This window comes from Rhinopithecus roxellana, chromosome 5 (genome assembly GCF_007565055.1).
Source record: "Rhinopithecus roxellana isolate Shanxi Qingling chromosome 5, ASM756505v1, whole genome shotgun sequence".
NCBI lineage: Eukaryota > Metazoa > Chordata > Mammalia > Primates > Cercopithecidae > Rhinopithecus > Rhinopithecus roxellana.
The window spans coordinates 27,441,879-27,461,845 of record NC_044553.1 but is presented as its reverse complement, the minus strand read 5'-3'; the positions used below and the strand labels follow the sequence as shown (position 1 = coordinate 27,461,845).

The 19,967-nt window shown below is 46.0% G+C and overlaps 1 protein-coding gene across 3 annotated transcripts in view; it reads left to right on the top strand.

Annotated features, from left to right (window-relative positions):
* SLCO3A1 (solute carrier organic anion transporter family member 3A1) overlaps positions 1 to 19,967 on the top strand; it is a 314,561-nt gene that overhangs the window by 246,710 nt on the left and 47,884 nt on the right. For all 3 annotated transcript variants that reach the window (XM_030930383.1, XM_010361724.2, XM_030930382.1), the window contains exons 4-5: positions 3,161 to 3,424; positions 19,544 to 19,708. In XM_030930383.1, the coding sequence (XP_030786243.1) occupies positions 3,161 to 3,424; positions 19,544 to 19,708 (429 nt within the window). The remainder of the gene's footprint in view (positions 1 to 3,160; positions 3,425 to 19,543; positions 19,709 to 19,967) is intronic.

The window sequence follows — 19,967 nt, the reverse complement described above, 5'->3', positions numbered from 1 at the left end:
TCACCATAACTAGCCAAAATGCCTCATAAAAATATTACTTGTTAGCTGGGCACAGTGGTTCACACCTGTAATCCCAGCACTTTGGGAGGCCAAGGTGGGTGGATCACCTGAAGTCAGGAGCTCAAGACCAGCCTGGCCAACATGGTGTGAAACCCCATCTCTACCAAAAGTACAAAAATTAGCCGGGCATGGTGGTGGGCGCCTGTAATCTCAGTACTCGAGAGGCTGAGGCAGGAGAATCACCTCCACAGGAGATGGAGGTTGTGGTGAGCTGAGATCATGCCACTGCACTCCAGCCTGGGCGACAGAGCAAGAATCCGCCTCAAAAAAAAAAGAAAAGAAAAAATAGTGTTTGTTATAGAGATGGACAGAGGTAAGACATTTTTCAGACAGGTCCAACCATTAGTTGTCTTTCCTAGATCAAACTCACCAAGCCTCCCCCTGCCCTCAGGGCAGCACACTCTACAGCTGAGCGGTTTTCCTCTGCATGTTATTTCTGTGTCTGCCACAGTGCTCCGGATAATTGAAATGGAGAAAAAAATCAATATTTCCCAAAATAGTCAGTGATGAGTGTCTTGGATCTACAGAATGCTGCTGTACGCCACCTTCACGCAGGCCCCGTCTCCTGTCCTTGCCCAGGTGGCAGATGGGCTTTGGTTCTGACACAGGTGACGTGCCCTTCCCCATCTTTCAAACTGAGCCAATGTCGGCTTTCCTCACACATACACATACCTACAGGGAGCAAGTTGACACGTTCACACAAACCGTCACCTCCCCCATCACTGTCCCTCTCCCTGGGATGTTTTCTCACACATAGAACAACAGAGTCACTAAATTCCTAACTAAAATATGACTTTTCTAATTTTGTTCCCGCAAACAACTGCTAGGATTTCTCTCTCTTTACCCGCTCACATCTGCCAGCTTTTCAATTCCCCCTTTATGGAGCCTGGAGACAATGGAGGAAATAAATACTTCAGCTCCCTTTTGCTGTCTTCTGTTTTCATTCATTGCTTGGCAGCAGGTGAAGAAACACAGTAAGTGACTAGTGAAAACATTCCTGTTCAGCTACCAGAGGCAATTTCACTTCCTTGTGTCTTCCCTCATTTGCATAAAGATGCTTTCAAGATCACCTTGTGTTTTCCCATGCTGTACCTTTTAAAAAGATCCCTATTTTGAGATTCTCATTTATATATATATATATGTACATAAAAGTGAAAATTCTACTCTCTATATAAAGAGCCCCCTATGCATCAGGTGATTCTTGCTCATTGCCTGTCATCCTTGCAACCACTCTAGGTTGAAGCTGTCTTCATTTTGCAAATGATGCAGCTAAGACTCAAGGAGGGTAAGTAACCTGCCCAGTATCACATGCTAGTAAGTGTCAGAGCTGGGATTCGCAAGTAATCTGCCCAGTATCACGTGCTAGTAAGTGGCAGAGATGGGATTTGACCCCAAGTTCTCAAAGCTTACACTGTCCCCTCTCTAGCTTGTAGCTATGCAGAAATATCTGGTCCATCGTAGTGCTATTATTGCTGCTGAGTGTATGTCAGCGTCTCCAGGACAGTGACTACCAGTGTTCTAAAGGCCACTTGCTACCTACTGGAAGAGCTGGCAGCCTTAGGCTCATGGCACAAAGAGCAGGAATTGATCTTTCACCTCAGGCCCTATAGGGAGCCCAAAACAAAGTCCAGACATTGAAGAGGGGCAGTGGAACAGAAAGGTGAGAGCGTGGACCTTGGCATGTGTATACCTGTGTTCCGTCCTTCAGCCCCATGAACCTGGGCAAGGAACCTAACCTTTCTAAGCCTCAGTTTCTCCGTCTATAGAAAATAGAGATAATAAAAGTCCTGCCTTGTAGAGTTATGGGGAAGGTTGGCTGGAACAGCTAAGAATGTGCTCTGCATAATGCCTGGTGCAGAGGAAACCCTCAATAAATGATGACTGGCATTATCATTAATGCTAGCTGAGGAGTCTTCAGGGAGAGCATTTTATGAATGCTGAAGTGTTCATCTGGTGTCTGCGGTCATTACTCTTCCCAGAGCTGTCCATCCATCTGCTCCAGGCCTGCAGCCCTGTTGGTCCTACTTCATACACCATTGCCCAGATCTCCCCACTTCTCCTTCCGTGTTCCAGGGGCATGGTTTGTTATCAAAGAGACATTTCTAAGCAGCTCGCCTGGGAGCCGTGCTGTGCAAGGCAGTTGTAAAGAGAGAGAAAGAAAAAAACTGTACCAAAGGGTAAGCTGAAGTTTATGTTCTTGTGACTTAGCTGGCAAAATCAAAGAAATAGTGGTACAAGGCCACCAAACCACATGCATAGTACCTTTAAGCACATGAGTTGGCTGCAAAGCGTTGTATTAGAGAGCTGGTGCCAAGCCACAGGCCACCACCAAGGTTGGCATTCACCTCTCCACTAGTAGCATGGAAACAAAGGACCCTCACCATAAATAACAGGCTACCATCATCTGGATGCCCCAGCATGTGCCAGGTACTCTTCTGAGCATTTTATGTCTGGTGTGGTCATTTGATCTTCCCACTAAGTACTGCCATCATCATAGATGTTATACAGATCAGTAAACTGAGGCATAGAGAGTTCAAACCACTGGCCTAGGGTCACACAGAGACCAAGGGGTAGGACTTCAACCCAGGCAGCCTGGCTTCAGAGGCCATGCTGTAAAACCCTATTGTGTGCCTCCCCTTACGAGCTGTGAACCTAATTTAAGACAGTGAGTGGGGCTTTGAGTGGGATCTCATATGAGCTGCTTTTTGGAAGCCAAGAGTGAATATGCCTGATGAAAATCTACCTCTGAACAATAAACACTCCCTTGTGTTTCTTTGAACACACCTTGGCAGCTCTGCCAAGCCAGTCAGTTTTAACCTAAATTCAGAGAATGTCTGGCTTCTCACTGTTCTTGTTTAGACTGATGTAAACACAGGGTAGACAAGAAAATTAAGGAGGGAATGTGATCAGCCTTCGGCTTTGAGAGAAACAGAACTGCTGATGTGCAACAATAGGCTTCGTAGCCTGGCAGCCACTGTTCCCAACCCCAGGTCATTTCTAGAGCCCTTGCCCTCTCTATTCAACTGAGTCAGATTCTCAGCAAAATCCCCAGTGGTGCAGCCTTCTTTTCTCCACTAAGCTGTGCTCTTTCCATTTGCAGGTAACCTGGACATCACTCCGGATGACCCCCGCTGGATCGGAGCCTGGTGGGGTGGCTTTCTGCTCTGCGGTGCCTTACTCTTCTTCTCTTCCCTCTTGATGTTTGGGTTTCCACAGTCCCTGCCCCCGCACTCAGACCCCGCCATGGAAAGCGAGCAGGCCATGCTCCCCGAAAGAGAATACGAGAGGCCCAAGCCCAGCAACGGGGTCCTGAGGCACCCCCTGGAGCCAGACAGCAGTGCCTCCTGTTTCCAGCAGCTGAGAGGTAAAGGTGGCCTCATCTGCCTCTGCTCAGAACAGTAGGGGGATTGGGATGGGGGTGATGAGTGAAGGGGTGGCACCCAGGACTGGGGTGCTTGGGGACTTGGTGGAGGCAGAATAATATTGGCTTGCATGGCTGGCCTCTACCAGCCAGGTGCTTAACTTATTTCTGAGAAGTAAATAACCTGACTTGCTTAATAAAAACAAAAATGAAGTAGCTACTATTTGTTAAAGGGACCCAGTGGTTAATATAGGACCTGACATTTAATAAACGTAAATGTCTTTAGAAGGAAGCAAAATATTCTGTGGAGCTTTTTTGAATTCTTTCAGGCCACCTATAAGCCCCTGGAAGCAATAAAGGACTTTTGAAGTTGGCTTCCTTTGCCTGATATCAGCATTCTTTAAAAAGCCACCTCCAGCCTGGCGCGGTGGCTCACGCCTATAATCCCAGCCCTTTGGGAAGCCAAGGCAGGTGGATCACTTGAGGTCAGGAGTTTGAGACTAGCCTGGCCACCATGGTGAAACCCCATCTCTACTAAAATACAAAAATTAGCCGGGCTTGGTGGCATGTGCCTGTAATCCCAGCTACTCGGGAGGCTGAGGCAGGAGAATCAGTTGATCCTGGGTTCAAGCTCACCAGAGGTTGCAGTGAGCCGAGATTGCACCACTGCACTCCAGCCTGGGTGACAGAGTGAGACTCCATCTCAAAATAAAAAAATAAATAAATAAAGCCAACTCCAAAGTACCTTTCTATAGATTCACTTTGTCCTTTCATTGCCTCCACTAAAGATGAGAGATGTTTTCCTGAAGAAAGAAATATTAACCCAGTCTTAATGACACAGTCACACTTTAGAATGCAGCAAAGCTCTTGCTATCATTTTTTAAAGAAAAATGTGCAACTTTTCTGAAAAAATGGTGAAGCACAAACAATGATGGAGAATGAGAATGAGAGCCCCCCCACCCCCCAAGTTGTTTCCATCTTCAGCACAATCCTTTAAAGATGAGGAAAATGACGAGGAGCTGAATGTAGCCTGGCAGTCTCAGAAGCTGCTCAGCGACCATCAGGCGAGGTATGTGTGGGGTTCCTTAATGCACATGACTCCTTACTCAGCTCCACTGAAGTCCTGCTGGATTTTAGAAATGAGTGGGCTCATGCAGCGAGGGGCAAGGTCAGGCACTACTTCCCAGGGAAGCTGGGATGCAGAAGGGAGGTGGTCAGTGCCCTCTGTGCAGAAATGAGGCACTCAGCCAGATCAGACTTCAGCAGTGGCAGATGCAGTCCTCTTGTGCTTTAGACATTTCCTAGCAGTCAAAGTCTGTTTACTAAACTTCTGTGTAACAATGTGTACCTTCTATGGAGATGCTAGACATTCGTGGAGAGAAGCTTGAACTGCTTTGTGCTCAGCCCCCTGTTCTGTTCCTCACCAGCCCTGCAATCATTAACTCCCCCCTGCTTCTTTTCCATGAGTGTAAAACTGTAATAACACAATTCCTCACTGCCAGTGCTGTCTCAAAAATGAAAGCACTGCTACAGAAGACTGTCTGTTAATCATACCTGTTAGTCCATGAGGAATCTGAAGAACTTGTGTTATTTCTGAAGAGAGACAATTTTAATATCCTAATGTTATGTCTGGCCCCGTGTTCCACAATGGTTTCTACCAATGCTGTAATTTGGAATCGTCCATAAAATTTAAGTTCCAGAATGCATTGGTAGATGAGAAGGCCAGCCAATCTGTGTCCTCTAAGGTTGCCTTGGCTTGGAATGCCCCCGTCCCCATGCATGTGTGCTTAATAAAATAGGCTCACTTCCAGCAGCCCCCAGGCAAGGAAGGTGCCTGCGACTCCCCTAGTAGCAGGAGAGTGATGCCTGCGACTCCCCTAATAGAACAGCCATCCATAGAAAGTGTCCTGGTAACTAGACCCCTAGGAAAAAATTGGGCAGGTATGAGAGTGTGGCTTTCAAAGGACATCCTGGCCCTGGGCGACTACAGCATTTCCAAGTTGCTCCCCATCTCAGGATAATGACCCTGTTTTCCCAAGGGCTCTGATTGTAAAAGTGGCACTAGTAATCACTTATCTTTCATCTCTGGGAATAAAAAGATGAAAAAGATATAATGGTGCCATCAGAGAACTCACCATCCCACATAGGATCAGGCCTGTAAGTCAGCAAAGGCAGCCCAGTGTTTTGAGAACCGCAATAACAAGCAATACAGGTGGTTACAGAAATGCAGCAAGGAGACAGAGAGAAGCCCACTGCTCCTGGGCCATGAGTTGCGGGTGAGGGAAGGGTCAGCAGCAGAGCTGAGCCGAGTCTTGAGGCCTACCATGGCTTCAGCATTCTTGGGTCATGATTCAGTTGCTCGTTAACTCATTTGTTTTATCCATTGGTAGTTACTGAGACTCTTCTAGATGCTGAGCACAGCCTAGACTAAAGCGATTTATATTCTGGAACTTATATTCTCCTAGGTTGCAATAGGCAAGGTCAAAGCAATGACAAGGTAAGCAAGCACTCTGGGTGAGCTGCCGTTGAGCTGACAAGTACACAATCAGGTAGACGAGTCTGGGACCTGCGAGGCCATATTGATTACAAATTGTAATCTGTATACACACAGGCTTCGCTTCTGATGGTTAATGATTTTAATTTAGAATTAACAATTCCCTGAAGCAATTGGTCCATAATGGACTAACATGATGTCCCAACAGGAAAGGAAGAAAGTGTTTCTACAAGACTCCTTAAGAGCCAAAATACAGTGAAGTGAGCTATTATGCTAATAAACACATTTTGTACGTGCCAGTGCATGAAGTGGGGCCACAGTTGTTTACACGATTTATTTCTCCATGTGAGACACATGTTTTTGCTATATGAGCTTTTCCACCAAAACCACCGTGCAGTGTTCCCTGGCATTCCAAAACCCTTCATCCAGTTTGCATCCTGGGAAACCCACACTTCAAATGCAATGCTATACATGCAGTGTGTTACACATTTGTGGATTTAAATAAGCTGAACAGAATTGCATGTATACATAGAGTTGACATTGCTCCTAAAACCTCTATGTTGCAATTTCTCATCCATTTTGTCTGAGCTTGCAAATGGGTTTCTTCTTTGGCCATCAATCTGTGTCCCCTGCCATGCTCTGCAGACAGCAAAGGCCCCTGAGAAGAGCTGGCATTGCGCCAAGAAGAGCCCTTCCAGCCCCTCTTCTCTGGAACTTAGAGAGTCTTCCCCTGCCCCTGGGAGAAAATGGGGCTCTCTGCTTTGAGGCAGACCCACCTAGGTTAAAACCTAGCTCAGTCACTTCTTTTTTTTTTTCTTTTGAGACGGAGTCTCGCTCTGTCACCCAGGCTGGAGTGCAGTGGCCAGATCCCGGCTCACTGCAAGCTCCGCCTTGCCGGTTCACGCCATTCTCCTGCCTCAGCCTCCCGAGTAGCTGGGACTACAGGCGTCCGGCTAATTTTTTATGTGTTTAGTAGAGATGGGGTTTCACCGTGTTAGTCAGGATGGTCTCGATCTCCGGACCTCGTGATCCGCCCGTCTTGGCATCCCAAAGTGCTGGGATTACAGGCTTGAGCCACCGCGCCCGGCCTGCTCAGTCACTTCTTAATCATGCAGGCTTGGCCACATCACTTAACTCCTCTCAGCTTTCACATGTGGTGTCTGGTTTAGTCTTTACCAAAACTGTGTAAGGTCAGTATCACTGTTTATTCCTGTCTATAGATGAGGAAACCAAGCTCTGGTGATATGGGGGTTAGAGTCTGTGGTTCGATTTTCAGAGCCTTCCCCTAAAAAAAGCGGGCTTCAGAGGTCTGCTTCCAACAGTCAGACATCAACTGGGTTTGCAACCTTATCCAAAGCTGAGAGACAGAAAGCCCAGAGTCTTGCTCCAGGTCAGCCTGGAAGTCCCCATCTTATAGCAACAGCCCCATAACCATCTTACCATGCAGAAAGCAGATGAACAAATACTTGGGTTTGTTACACTCCAGTATCTCCCCGATGTGGGGGCCTGCCAAGCCAAGGCACATTTTTACTTCTCAGCTGTGCCACCAAATAACTTTTCCTTTAAGACGTGGCTCAGGCTCTGCTGCTCCCTGATCTTGCATTTTGGATGGCCTGTTTTTTACACACCTCACGTTCATCCTCTTGTGTCCTCTCCTCCCCTTTCCTACTTGGTAAGCCGTGTGTGGACAAGGCTGCACCTAGTGTGCTGAATCTAGCAAATGCTCAGAGTTTGCAGAATTGTTTGTGAGAGGCTACACCTGGAGGGAAGAAGTTCAGGGACTGTAATAGACAAATGTATAGTATCACCATCAGATAGTGTATTAAATATCACCCCCACAGTTTTGTGCTTCATTGTAAGTTGTCTCCGGCATCTCTTGCCCTGAGAGGCCTTGATGGATGTGACAAGGGTCTCTTCTGCAGCCCCATGTCCATGTGCCTTCTCCCTCCAGCTCTGTACATTTCCTGGCAGTCTCTTGTTTGCTGCTATTTCTCCCTGGAATGCCCTTCTTTCTTCAGTTCACTTCTGGGCTGGACTCTCTTCTCACCTCCCCAGGAAGCCCCCCAAAGCCCCTCTGTGTACATGCCCCTGTGTACCCAGTGCTGGGTTAGCTGCGTTCCTCTGAGGTCCCCGGAATCCCTGCAGAGCACCTGTGAACACATTACCATGGCAGTCTCTCTGCTTGTCTGTGTCTGCCCAAAGATTATGCATTTTCCAGGGATGAAGCTGTAGTTCATCTGTTCATTTCCAATGCACAGAACAGTGCATAGCATGTAGGTGATACTGGTTGAATGAAGTAATAAGTGAATACTTTCTTGCCAGCCTGCATGTATGTATAGACGTGGACACATGCACAAATAGCAGGTAATGATTTTTTTGTGCACTGTTATATTTCATCCCTGTACCTTAGGAGGCATTGGTACCACTTACCAATAAAGAAAGTGAGGCTTATAGATAGAAAGGAAAGGCATTTGAACCCGGGCAAAGGCTCCAGTGTCTGTTTTTTTAACCATGGCATTATGCTGCCACTTCTGACAGTAAACGGACACTCTCTTAAAGAATAAGTGGCGTCAGCAGGTGCTAACTGACTTCTTAGCAGAGTATACTAAAACTCCAGCTGCTGGCTGCAACAGCACAGATGTACCCTGAAATGATGGGTCTTTCAGACACAGCTGCAGCCTAAGAGGAAGGGAAGAACCAACTCCCTGCCAGCATTGGCCTGTCCTGACCCTCTGCCAGGTTTTCTAGCTGGGATGAGTGTAATCGCACCAGAGGTTTAAAATCCAAAGGGGGAGTCCTGCCTTTGATCCCTGAAAGAGCAGGGCAATCAAAAGCTGAGCACTCTTGTCTCTGAGCACTTCACACTGACTGCCAAGTGGTCTCTTCCTGTCCCAGAAAAGATAGCAGGTGCCAGCAGGTGCCAGCTGAGTAGGCAGGGCTGGGGCCTCAGGCTCAGAGTCTTTAAAGCCACCACCCAAATCTAGGAGATGAGTTATGATTTCTAGAGCTCTTGCATCGGCCTCCCATTTGGCCCCCACAGGTGGCTGATGGGGTGGTTATGTTACTAACCTCTCTCCTGATCCCTGAGTGATGTTAAACCCGGTACTTAGATTCCCGTGGCTGGGCTGGACCTAATTTTCCAGACTCCATAATCCTGTGCTCTTTCCCCTGTTTCCTGTAAGGGTTCGCTAAATTGTTCATAAACTGCTGGAAGAAAAGAAAGGGAATCAGGCTGGGGCCCATGTAACAAAGCCCTTCCTGTGTCTGAGAAACGTACACTTCTGCAGCCTGCTCCCCCTCCAAAAGAGGCCATCCAGAACCCAAGCTCTAGAGAAAGTTCACCTTTTGAGGAGCTGAGATCCTCCTAGGTCCTTCTTACCTCCCCTCCAGCAATGCAGTCCATCATGGAGTTCAGCCAATTTTGCCACCCAAATCTCTCTCCAGCCTGCTCTTGATCTCTGTTGATCTGAGGGTCCTTGTTAACATTTACAAGGTAACACTCCACACTCCAGCATGCCCTGGGCCCTCCAGGCTGTTGTCCACCCTGTGATCTTTTCGGAACACATCTGATCGAGTTGCTGCCTCTTGCTTTAAGAGATGGAGGCAAAGTCCTTCCATTATCACTGAGTCCCTCCAAACTTCTCATGCCAGTCATGCCCTGTTCCCTCCACGCCCACCTCACTGGCCTCTTTTTAGTTCTCCTTATACCCCAGGCTCCTTTCCTCCTAGGACTCTGCATTTGTTCCCTCTACTGGAATTCTGATTTCATCTTCAGACATCAACTCATGTGTCATTACTTAGGAACATCTTCCTGACCCGGTGGTACCCCTTCCAAGGCACATCATAATTTTCCTTTATGTGTGTGAATAATTTTCCTTTATTCACTTACTCTGTACGTTTCATGAAAGCAGAGACTGTAATTGTTTTTGCTCATGTCCTGGTACACAGCAGAGGCTCAGTTCCTGCTATTTGATAGGGGAGGGAATAAATGGATTGCTGCTTTCCCTAAAGCTCCCCTGTCTCCTACTTCCCACTCAGGGTTTTGGCCTGTGTTTGACCAATCCATGGACGTAGACTTGGCAAGAGCTTCAGGTGTTCTGAGTGCCACCACCGGCCCACATGTGACTACCTGTGTTGGAGAGGATCTGCTCCTGGCATCCTGGCTGCTGAATGGTAGAGGATGTGCCAGCCCTGGAGCCAAAACTGACTTGCCCTGGGGACTTTGGGCTTCATGTTGTCACTTACCCATCTTCTGGCAGGTGCTTTACATCTTGGTCAGGGAGCACATTCACCCCGCCCCACCACTGTGCTTCTCACAGTTCAGCAGGAGCCACAGATTTGCCTGGCCACAGGACCCAGCTCATGCCTCTCCACAGCTCATGCCTGGTCACAGGACCCACCTCATGCTTCTGCATCTTGGCCTCCTCCATCCATTACCATCTAGCTGTCAGTTTCTGCTACATTTTTCTTAATTAAAACTCTGTGCCTTTCAGCATAATGTTATGAGGAACCTGGTGATCTGAGAGTCCTTGTTCTGCCAGCTAACCAGCTGAGCATGTTTTTTAAATCATGCACTGTGTCCTCAGAACCATGTTCTTCCTGTGTGTGGATTTCCCGTTAAACTTTTTCTTTCCTGATTCCATGGTGAAGGAGACCATCTGCCCTCCCAAATGCTTGGAATCCTGTGCCAGGCTGTGATTTACATTCTGCCATGTCACAGGAGTTGTTTTTATAGGTCCCCACAGACCAGACTGGTCACTGGCTTAAGTTCTCATCAATATTGATTAATAGGGGACCTGCTGTGGACAGCACGGGAGGGATAGGTCCAGAGATAAGCTACAGCTGCACTTCTCAAGTTATTTCAGCAAAGCTCCTGAGACAAACCATGTGAGGGTGCCTAGCATGATGCCTGGCACTTTGTTGATATTCCTGGAGCATGTGTTGTGTGAAAGAATGAAGGAAATAATTAGAAGGCAGCGTTTCCCAAATAGGGTCCCTTGAGATGCTCAGGGAAAAACAAATCAGCAGCAGCAATAACAGAAGGATGGGGAAATGGTTAGATGGCCAAATAACTTTGGGAACCTGTGTGCTGTTTGACCCTTTCTGAGATTCATACTCCTCAGACATGTGACTCGGAACTGTTTTATTCACATTAACTCTGTGGCCACTTGGCTAATGCTTCCAGAATACAGGGTAGACAGTGGAAAGGCTCACAGGAGGTTCAAATGGATGAACTGAGGACCAGAGAGAGGGGACTTGGAGATACTAGCTTAAAGACTGTAGCATTTCACCCCAATCTGGAAGGATGAGCAGGATCCCTGTGGATGGAGAGAGAAGAACTTTGGGATGGGGGACAGGGATAAGCAGAGACACATGGACAGGAATGCCCAAGACATTACTGGGAGCTAGACGTCTGGTTTTAGAAAAGGTCATGCTAGGAGGCAGACTAGGGGCTGCTTCCTCACCAGCAGTTCCTGGTATCTGAAGCTGCTCATGGAGGCTTTTGTGAAATTATGAATGAGTTACTGAAAGCCTTAGCATTGCCCTTCTGAAGTATCTGGACTTTATCTGAGGAGCGCTTGTTTCCAGCCAGGAGTTTGAGTCGGCACCTGTGGAGTTTCTTGAACCACGCTGTGTGTGGGCCACAGCCCAGGAATTCTGATTCCGTGGGTAGAGAAGAGGTCCAAGGATCTGAATGTTTTCAAAGCCCCCTAGATGATTCTATGTGAACTCCCAATTGCAAATGAATGCCAGAAGCAATGGGGGTTCGTTGAGTGGCCTCCTCTGGGGGCCAACAGGTCAGAGCTGGTCCTCCTGCATTTGTACAGGCACGGGACATGTAATGGCAGGGGACTCACTCAACGAATAAGCTGGGGACACTGTAGACACTGTGATCCTCGTGGAGATTCATAAGTGATATATTAGCACATGAAGGCTCTGAGAAGGCCTGCTGTAAACTCAACACTTGAGGCAATAACATCAGGAACTCTAGGCTTAAAGATGGGCATTTATGTCCATTGGGTATTTCACCCCCACTGTTTCTTTGTGAATGTCAGTATTTCTCTTTACAGACTTTCCAGGGTGAATGCCCCCATTGTTAGAATTTTCATGAATGCCAAATGCAGTCAGCCTTGCTGCCACAGAGGTGGGCCACCACTCTCTCAGAGAAGGTTCTTAGGGGCTGGCCAGGAGCAGTGAAAGCGGCTGTTTGCTTACACAAAGACTATTCCCTTAGTCTTTTTCTCTCTGCTGCCTCTGACCTGGAAAGACACCATGTCGAGTCTGAATAAGACGATGCTACCTCCCAGGCTTCTTTCTTCTTCTCTGTGATCTTGAGTGGAGCCTGCGCTTTTCTGACTTCACACTCCGGAGGGACAGAAATGACTGGGGCGACGCCAACTTGGAGCTGCAGCTTGCAGGAAGCTAACTGGGCCTCTGCAGACACTTGCTTCGTGCTTTAAACTGTCTAATGGGCAGCCACACGATTCTTTTTCTCTTGGGCCTTCTTGGTGGGGTTATGAAGCGTTAGTGACTTTAAAGGAATCAATAGAATTGATGGGGGAGTTATCCTAGCCAGCCCGCACCCAGCCAACATTGGGATTTCATTCTAAACACTCATTTCTGGTGCTGATCATTTCTTATTTGTTCACTCAAGCCACGAGCTTTTCTGTGCAAAGTTAGCACTACTCTGTGCCTCTTACCTCCAGAGGATGGTCAAAAGGAAACCCGGTCGCTGCTTCTCTCAAACCTGCAATGAGAAGGTGCTAGGAAGCGCTCTCCTGGGGTCCTCAATAGCCCAGGGCAGAGGTTAGGAGGCAACCTCATCCAAATCAGTGAAACCACATTGGTTCTGAACCTGGAGCCGGAGGCTGCCCCATCTGGGGCCAGTGTGTGGCAGGCACTTGCTTTTAGAAGACTCCCAGATGCTGCAGGCCTCCTCTCCCTCCTGGGCTTTTCTCCACCCCTATGCAAGGGAATGGCTTAGATACCTCCAGAATCGACAGTGTAAATGAAGAAGAGACTGACGTTCTGGATTTCTGGCCCCATAGGCCAGGAGTTTGAGTCAGCATCACCTATGGAGTTTCTTGAGCCATCCTGTGTGTGGGCCACAGCCCAGGAATTCTGATTCTGTGGGTAAAGAAGGGGTCCAAGCATCTGGATGTTTTCAAAGCCCCCTAGATGATTCTATGTGAACTCCCAATTGCACATGAATGCCAGAAGCCATGGAGGTTCTTTGACCTCCTCTGGGGGCAACAGGTCAGAACTGGTCCTCCTGCATCTGTGCAGACAGGTGACATGTATTGGCAGGAGACTGACTTACCAAATAAGCTCACCCTGACTGTAGAAGCAAGGGTCTAAATGTGTTTCCACCCGGACAGTGAACCTGTGGAATGTCACTAATGGTTTGTTCATAAGTTTGTTTCTGTTGCCTCAAAGTTTCTTAAGAGGCTGTAACAGTTAACCCTTCAAAGCTCTGCGATTCATTCATTCATTTTTAAATTTATTTATTAGATTCTTTAAGACACCTTGAGTTTGTTAAGCGTCTGCTCTTACTGGGCATGGTGCTCACATCTAATGATAGAGCTGATCCATCCTTGCTCCTAGGTGGCTTCTGGCTTGTGAGAAGAGAAGGACTCGGGCAAGGGCATCCAGTGGGGGGCATAAGCCTGCACGGGGCACATCAGCAACCAACGCGGTGGTTGCTAAACTGATGCTATTCCATGACACTATTTTTCCTAGGAGTCACCCCACCTTGGATTCACACCTGTACTTCCATCACAGTATTTTTCTACATCTTTATTATTTCTTCCTCTTTCCCTTTTAAGTTATGATTTGAAGACTATCAGTTATTTCATCTAAGCTCTCCCTGCCTCTCTGTTCTCTCTTTCCTGTGGGTCTCATTTGTTGGGAAGCTCCTCATGGCAACTCAACATTCAGAAAAACAACTTTTATAGATTCAGGTCCCCACAAAATACCTGAATGTTAAGAATGTGGACTTTGGAGCTCAGGCTGACCTTAGTTCAAATCCACTCTCCCTCACCTCCCAGCTCTGCATTCTTGGGCAAGGTGGAATTTACAGCCTCTCAATGAAGCCTTGGTTATCTCATGTCAGGAATGATGATGTTAAGATGACCTGCTGTTGTAACGCTTGTGAGAATTAAATGAAAAGCCCTTAGCACAGTGCCCCATCAAACACTGGTAACCCAAAAAGCATTGGCTACCATTGTAATTACTGAGCAGTTGCATGCATTAGCTTCATCTCCCCTTCTCGGGAGCCCTGACAGTGGTGTGTTGACAGCAATGTTATCAAAGGAAAAGAAAATCAAGGCCAACTTCAGTAGAGAGATTAAAAGCAGAAATACACCGAGTCCAGCAGGTACACTGAGCCCCACAGTAACCACTGCCTGGGGCAACTTCAATTCCAGGGAATTGGACATGGAAACCAAGGCCATGGACAAGTACATTGTTTCCTGACCTGGCCTGCTGCCTGGCCTTCTGGAGGTGGGAGCTCTTCTCAACCACAGAGATGGCCCGGGAACTAAGCCCAGCCCACCTTCTCCATGGCTGTGGCTGCCCCACCCCACGCTCTTTCCCTTCTCTGCTAGCTCACCAAGCAGCACACACAGATACATCTGCAGCAAGCCGTGTATCCCCATGGCTCTGAGGAACACTACACATGACAAGGAGCCTCAGGGTTTCCTCTCTGACTTAACCATGGATCACTTCTTTTATATTAATTATGATTCGTACTGAGCTCACACTCGTGTGCCAGAGACACCGGGCCACATGCTTTACACAGTTGGGTCTCATTTCATCTTTATAGCAGTCTGTGGGATGGAGTTCTGTGCTCCAGTCACTTCCACATCTACTAAAGCCTTGAAGCCAGAATTCAAATCCCCATTACCTGACTCCTGGTCTAAGAACCTTAGACCAGGTTCTTAGCCATTATTTTATACAACCTCATTCAGCAAAACCATTTCTACAGTACAAGCCTCCTCTTTCAGCTCTATAATTCTTTCTTCCTTTTATTAATATTTCTCCCTCCCTCTCTTTCCTAGTTCTCTTCCCACAAAAAAAAAAAAAAAAAAAAAAAAAAAGACTAAGTCCCAGATACATCCCCAAATGCCAGATCTGGTCATTTTCCCCAACCTAAGTAGAATTTTTTTATTATTATCATTGCTATTACTATCAGTATTTCTTAGAATTAAGCTGCACCTTTGACTACCAGGAGTAGCCTGCATGCTTAATCTTCAAACCAGGAGCAGCTCAGAAGCCAGACCAGAATAGCATACTGGTTACAAGCACATGCCATGGCAGCAGGTACCAGGGTTTGAGTTTCTGCTGTGCTGCTCTAACCATGGGACCCCCTCTGCCTCAGTTTTTTCATCTGTAAATGGGGGATTTAATAGTTCCAAGATCACAGGTTTGATGTGAGCAGATATGTAAGCATTTAGAACTGCATTTTTGCACAAAGGAAATGCTCTGTCAACATTAGTTTTCATGACTCCTCTAAAATCTGCCTTTCTCCATCCTGAAGGACCTATAAGTTTCCAAGAACCCTTAATCCTACAGGAATCTCTTTTGAAGACTAGTAGTAGAAAACCTGTTTTCCCTAGAGACCGCTCTCCTGCCGCTCTTTCCAATTTTGTTCATCTTGCTGGTGACAGTACCAGGCTCCTAATGAGAGCTGAAAAGGTTTCTCCAGCTGGTGAGGCTGCATAATTCAAGCCAGCCTACCTCCCACCTCCAGCTCCCAAGTTCTGAGGCTAAATCGGTAGGTGGGGGGGTACATGGCTAAGAGAGTCTGTAGATGTTTAATGGCGTGGTGTGGCCTTGGTTCACCAGTTTCTGTTTGCCTGGGTCACCCCATTAGCTGCTGTCTCCTTAAAAAGTCAGAATTTTATAGGCTTAACAATCTATTTGAATGAAAAAGCTTGAAACACAGGGTTGGCCCTAGGAGCAAGCTAATTAATAGCCCTTCTAAAACTGGGGTTTTGGAAGGTAGGCTGAACCTTTGAAAAGCAGTCATCTTTTGAGGGTACTACAAGTGATTGCAACAAAACTGGGGATGGGAGGAAGAATCTGGAAGGAAATAGCGAACCCAAGAGGAAACTGTCATTTCTGGAGGCAAATTGCCTTGGTAGAGGGGAAAAAAAAGGAATGTTCTTCATGCAAGTAAGGCCCACTGAGGCTTCTTCAAGTCAAACGATTCAGTCAGATCATTCTCAAATCTAATGATTTTTCACATCTAATTCAAGGAGAAATTAGTTATTAGATATTAAGACAAAAGCAGGCAGACTCCTATCTTGACAAGGAATCCTTCCCACTGAAGTGGAATTATCTCCAGAATAATTAAATTGCTTGCTGAAGTATAAAAGTATTCCATTAACCAGAGTTGCCTTCGTTGAACAGTGCCTTCTTCATCGCCAAACAAATCATGGTGACTCTGAACAAGGACAGGGAGATACCAGGACCTAAATAGATAATGTGATCAAACTGAAATCATCATCAGTGTCATTTCTGAGCCAAAGAGCAAAGTTGCTAATCAGCAAATGCTGGAGATATCAGCCCGGCAGCAATTTTACTTGTGATCAAGCGTGGCTGTGGTGCTTTATTCTTCAGGAATCCTAGACTCTGAAGATTCTGTACCCTAACGAAAGAAAATGAAGGCTACAGTGAAAGCATGGCAGAGGATCATTTTCCTGGAATGTCCCCAACCTGCCTATTTGACATTGGCAATGTTTCCAGAATTTAGGTATCTTTATTCCAAAAGAGCACTGTGATGCAGAAATGGCGTTATTACTTGCCAAAACATATGAACCGCCAGGACATTCAAAGGTATTCATTACAAGGAGGCACTGTTATAACCTGATGTGATCCATACTGTTCTCACTATATTGTGAAACTTATTGTTCTGTGGCATGACCAACAGGTCTCTTGCCATGGGTACACTACACCATCACAGCATGCCACACGCTATAGCAAATCAGCTTTCACTCATTAGTAGTGATTTATGAGGATAGAGTTTTAACATCCAAGGGGCTTCTGTACATGAAGATAAATGCTTATCTCACTGTCCTCTGTTTAAGCCCAATGAATTCATCTATATCTGTTGAACAATCCACATATTTAAATAATTCACAGTCAGGATTCCTCTAAATATTTGTACCATAGTTTAAACATAATGTGGATTTAACACAGGAAAATTTCCCAACATTTACATATAGGTGTTATAAAGGTAAACACTTCTAAACATTTATTTGAAGTGATATTTCTAAAAATTCAGATGATGGTAAATGTTTTAAACCCTGTAAAAATAGACAAAATACACACATAAAGGCCAGTACACTTAAAATCAAGGAGGGTATAAGTGTATTAATACCATGGACTTAAAGTTGTTTTCTTATTATCTTTATTCTTATTCATACCCTTTTAAAAGTGTTATTTTTATGTGCATTGATTTAATCAGAGAGTTGCCTCCTAAGGTTTCAGGAATTTTACAAGGAACCACCACAGAACAGCCAAGGCCACCAGCTCTGGTTATCATCTAGTTATGACATAGAATTCAGTTGCTCAGGCTTTGCCAATTCCAAGCTTTTGGTCATCTGACTCAGTCCATTTGCATAACTAAGTTCTTTGTGTTATGTCAAAGAACACTTAGATGCCTATCTTCTATGTAGATTTTCATTCTTGAAACTTGATACCATTCCTAGAAATGATAAATTCTAAGTTTTGTATACCTGCCAGTTCTTGACTTATTGAGCTTGTCTGTTAACATTAAAAACTTATGCGTCCCCTATTATTATTTTATTCTAATTAGTTGGGCCATTTAGAGGTTTCATCTCTTAGGAGATGAGATTGAGCCTGTATAATTAGCTCGCTTCTTTAGGACAGCTGGCTAATTCTTCACCTTGGAATGCAGTGTGAGACTCTCTGCCCACCTGTTTATTTTGCATGCCACCACGGCACTGATCAGTTTTTCCTAGATGTGGTGTAGTACCTGCTTCCTCTGGGACTCTGTGTTTTATCTGTTCTGTTTGTATAGGTGGAAACTAGTAAACTGCATGTCAGATATTCCACACTTTATGATTGCAGCAGCACAGACTTCCCCTAACTAGTTTCTGGGATACCACCTCTATAATTTTTGCCTTATTTGCATTCCACCTGAACCATTATGCACCTAAGACTTCTCTTTAAATAACTTTAAATCTACTTACTTTTTGTAACCTAGCAGTGTCTTAAGCCATAACAGCCATGAAACCACACATTAGATGTATCAGCCGTATTTCAGCTTTGTTGTAAGGACACATTAAATCATGGCACAAATATTGAAATGACAGGGTTGTCCTGGTGCCCCAAAGCTCTCTTGCACACTGCCAGGATACAGCATACCGTAATTTAGGAGACTTGGCTGAAGACCACATGCCAACGATTCTGATTGCTGGGAATATCCAAATAATGTGCTTGTTTTCAAAGGATTTTTAAAAAACGAATCTCCTATTTTAAAAGCACCAATATAAGGGGAAGTCTTAGTGGTGTATGAAACCACATGCTTTAAGAAAAATAAAGTAAATAAAGAAAGAATGAAATACAAGACCTCAACAATTCCTGCTTTCCTGCTCTGTCATTATTTAAAGTGGTACATGAACCTCAGAGCACTTTTGCCCATCATCAGCTCTCATAGAAGCCCTGAGCACCTGGACTGAGTGGGAGGCTTCTTCTAGGGTAGACCAGGTGATGAGAATAGAACCCCTAGGGAGAAGGGAACACATTCAGCAAAGATCTACAGGAAGAGCATTCTTGCATAGGGAAGACCCCCAAGGACAAAGACCTGGGTGGGGTGGACCTGGGTACAGGCGAGAAATAGCAAGAGCCACTGGGGCTAGACTGGAGGGTGGGAAGAGGAAGGGCTAGGGGGTGTGATCAGATCACTGAGGGGTAGACCTCAGGCCATGGCACAGCGTATGGATTTTGACCATTCCAGGGTTTTGAGAAGGAAACTGATTTGAGCTGATCTCACTGACTGCTACCCAGGGAATGATTATATTGGATCAAGAGTGAAAACTAAGACCCCAGTTGGGTGGCTCTGGTGGTCTTCAAGTGAGAGCTGATGGAAACTTTTGCCAGAGAGGTAGCCATGAAGATGGCAAGAAGCGGTTTGATTAGGCATGTACACATTTTGGAGAGCACAAGAATCTCATATCTTTCTTGAAACTGTTAAGTATATTTCCTTAACACACATATATATATAGATCCATCAACAGGTATATTGACATATACTTAAATATATTGATATTTATAATTTATTTTATACACACACCTTCTGAGATTGCTTTAAAAAGTTTTCAATGTGTCTAGTGAGCTGTAAGAAAAGTCCTGGTATAGTCTCTCCTGTTTTAGTACATAGTAATTGGCATCATGTCAGTGTACACTTTGAAGCCAGAGATTGCACAATCATGGATGACTTATGGGGTGTAGATTTTGGCCCGAGCAACTGGGTGCCTCTGGATGCTGTTTGCTGAAATGGACAAGAGCGGGCCAAGAGGGGCCTCAGGAGCAGGAGGCTATAAGACGGGAGCACAGGGTGTGACCTTGACCCTGAATGTCTGCCTTCTCTCTCCCTGCAGTGATCCCAAAGGTCACCAAGCACCTGCTCTCAAACCCTGTGTTCACCTGCATCATCCTGGCTGCCTGCATGGAGATTGCAGTGGTGGCTGGCTTCGCTGCCTTCTTGGGGAAGTACCTGGAGCAGCAGTTTAACCTCACCACCTCTTCTGCCAACCAGCTGCTTGGTGAGTGTGTCTTCAGGCCCTCTGAGAGGGTCGGGGGAGGGTGTCCTGTGTTTACGGCACTAAGAATTTACTGAGCCCTGCTGAAGAACCCCACTCTGCTCTGGGCCTACAGCAACAAGATATATGTGGCCTCTGTGCACAAGGAATTTAAAGTGTATTCTCAGAGTAAGATTTGCCTGCCTGGAGCAATTGCTAAAAGCACATGATAATAAAGAGTGAAAATATAAAATGTACATTTGAGAGGCCAATAAGTTGACAG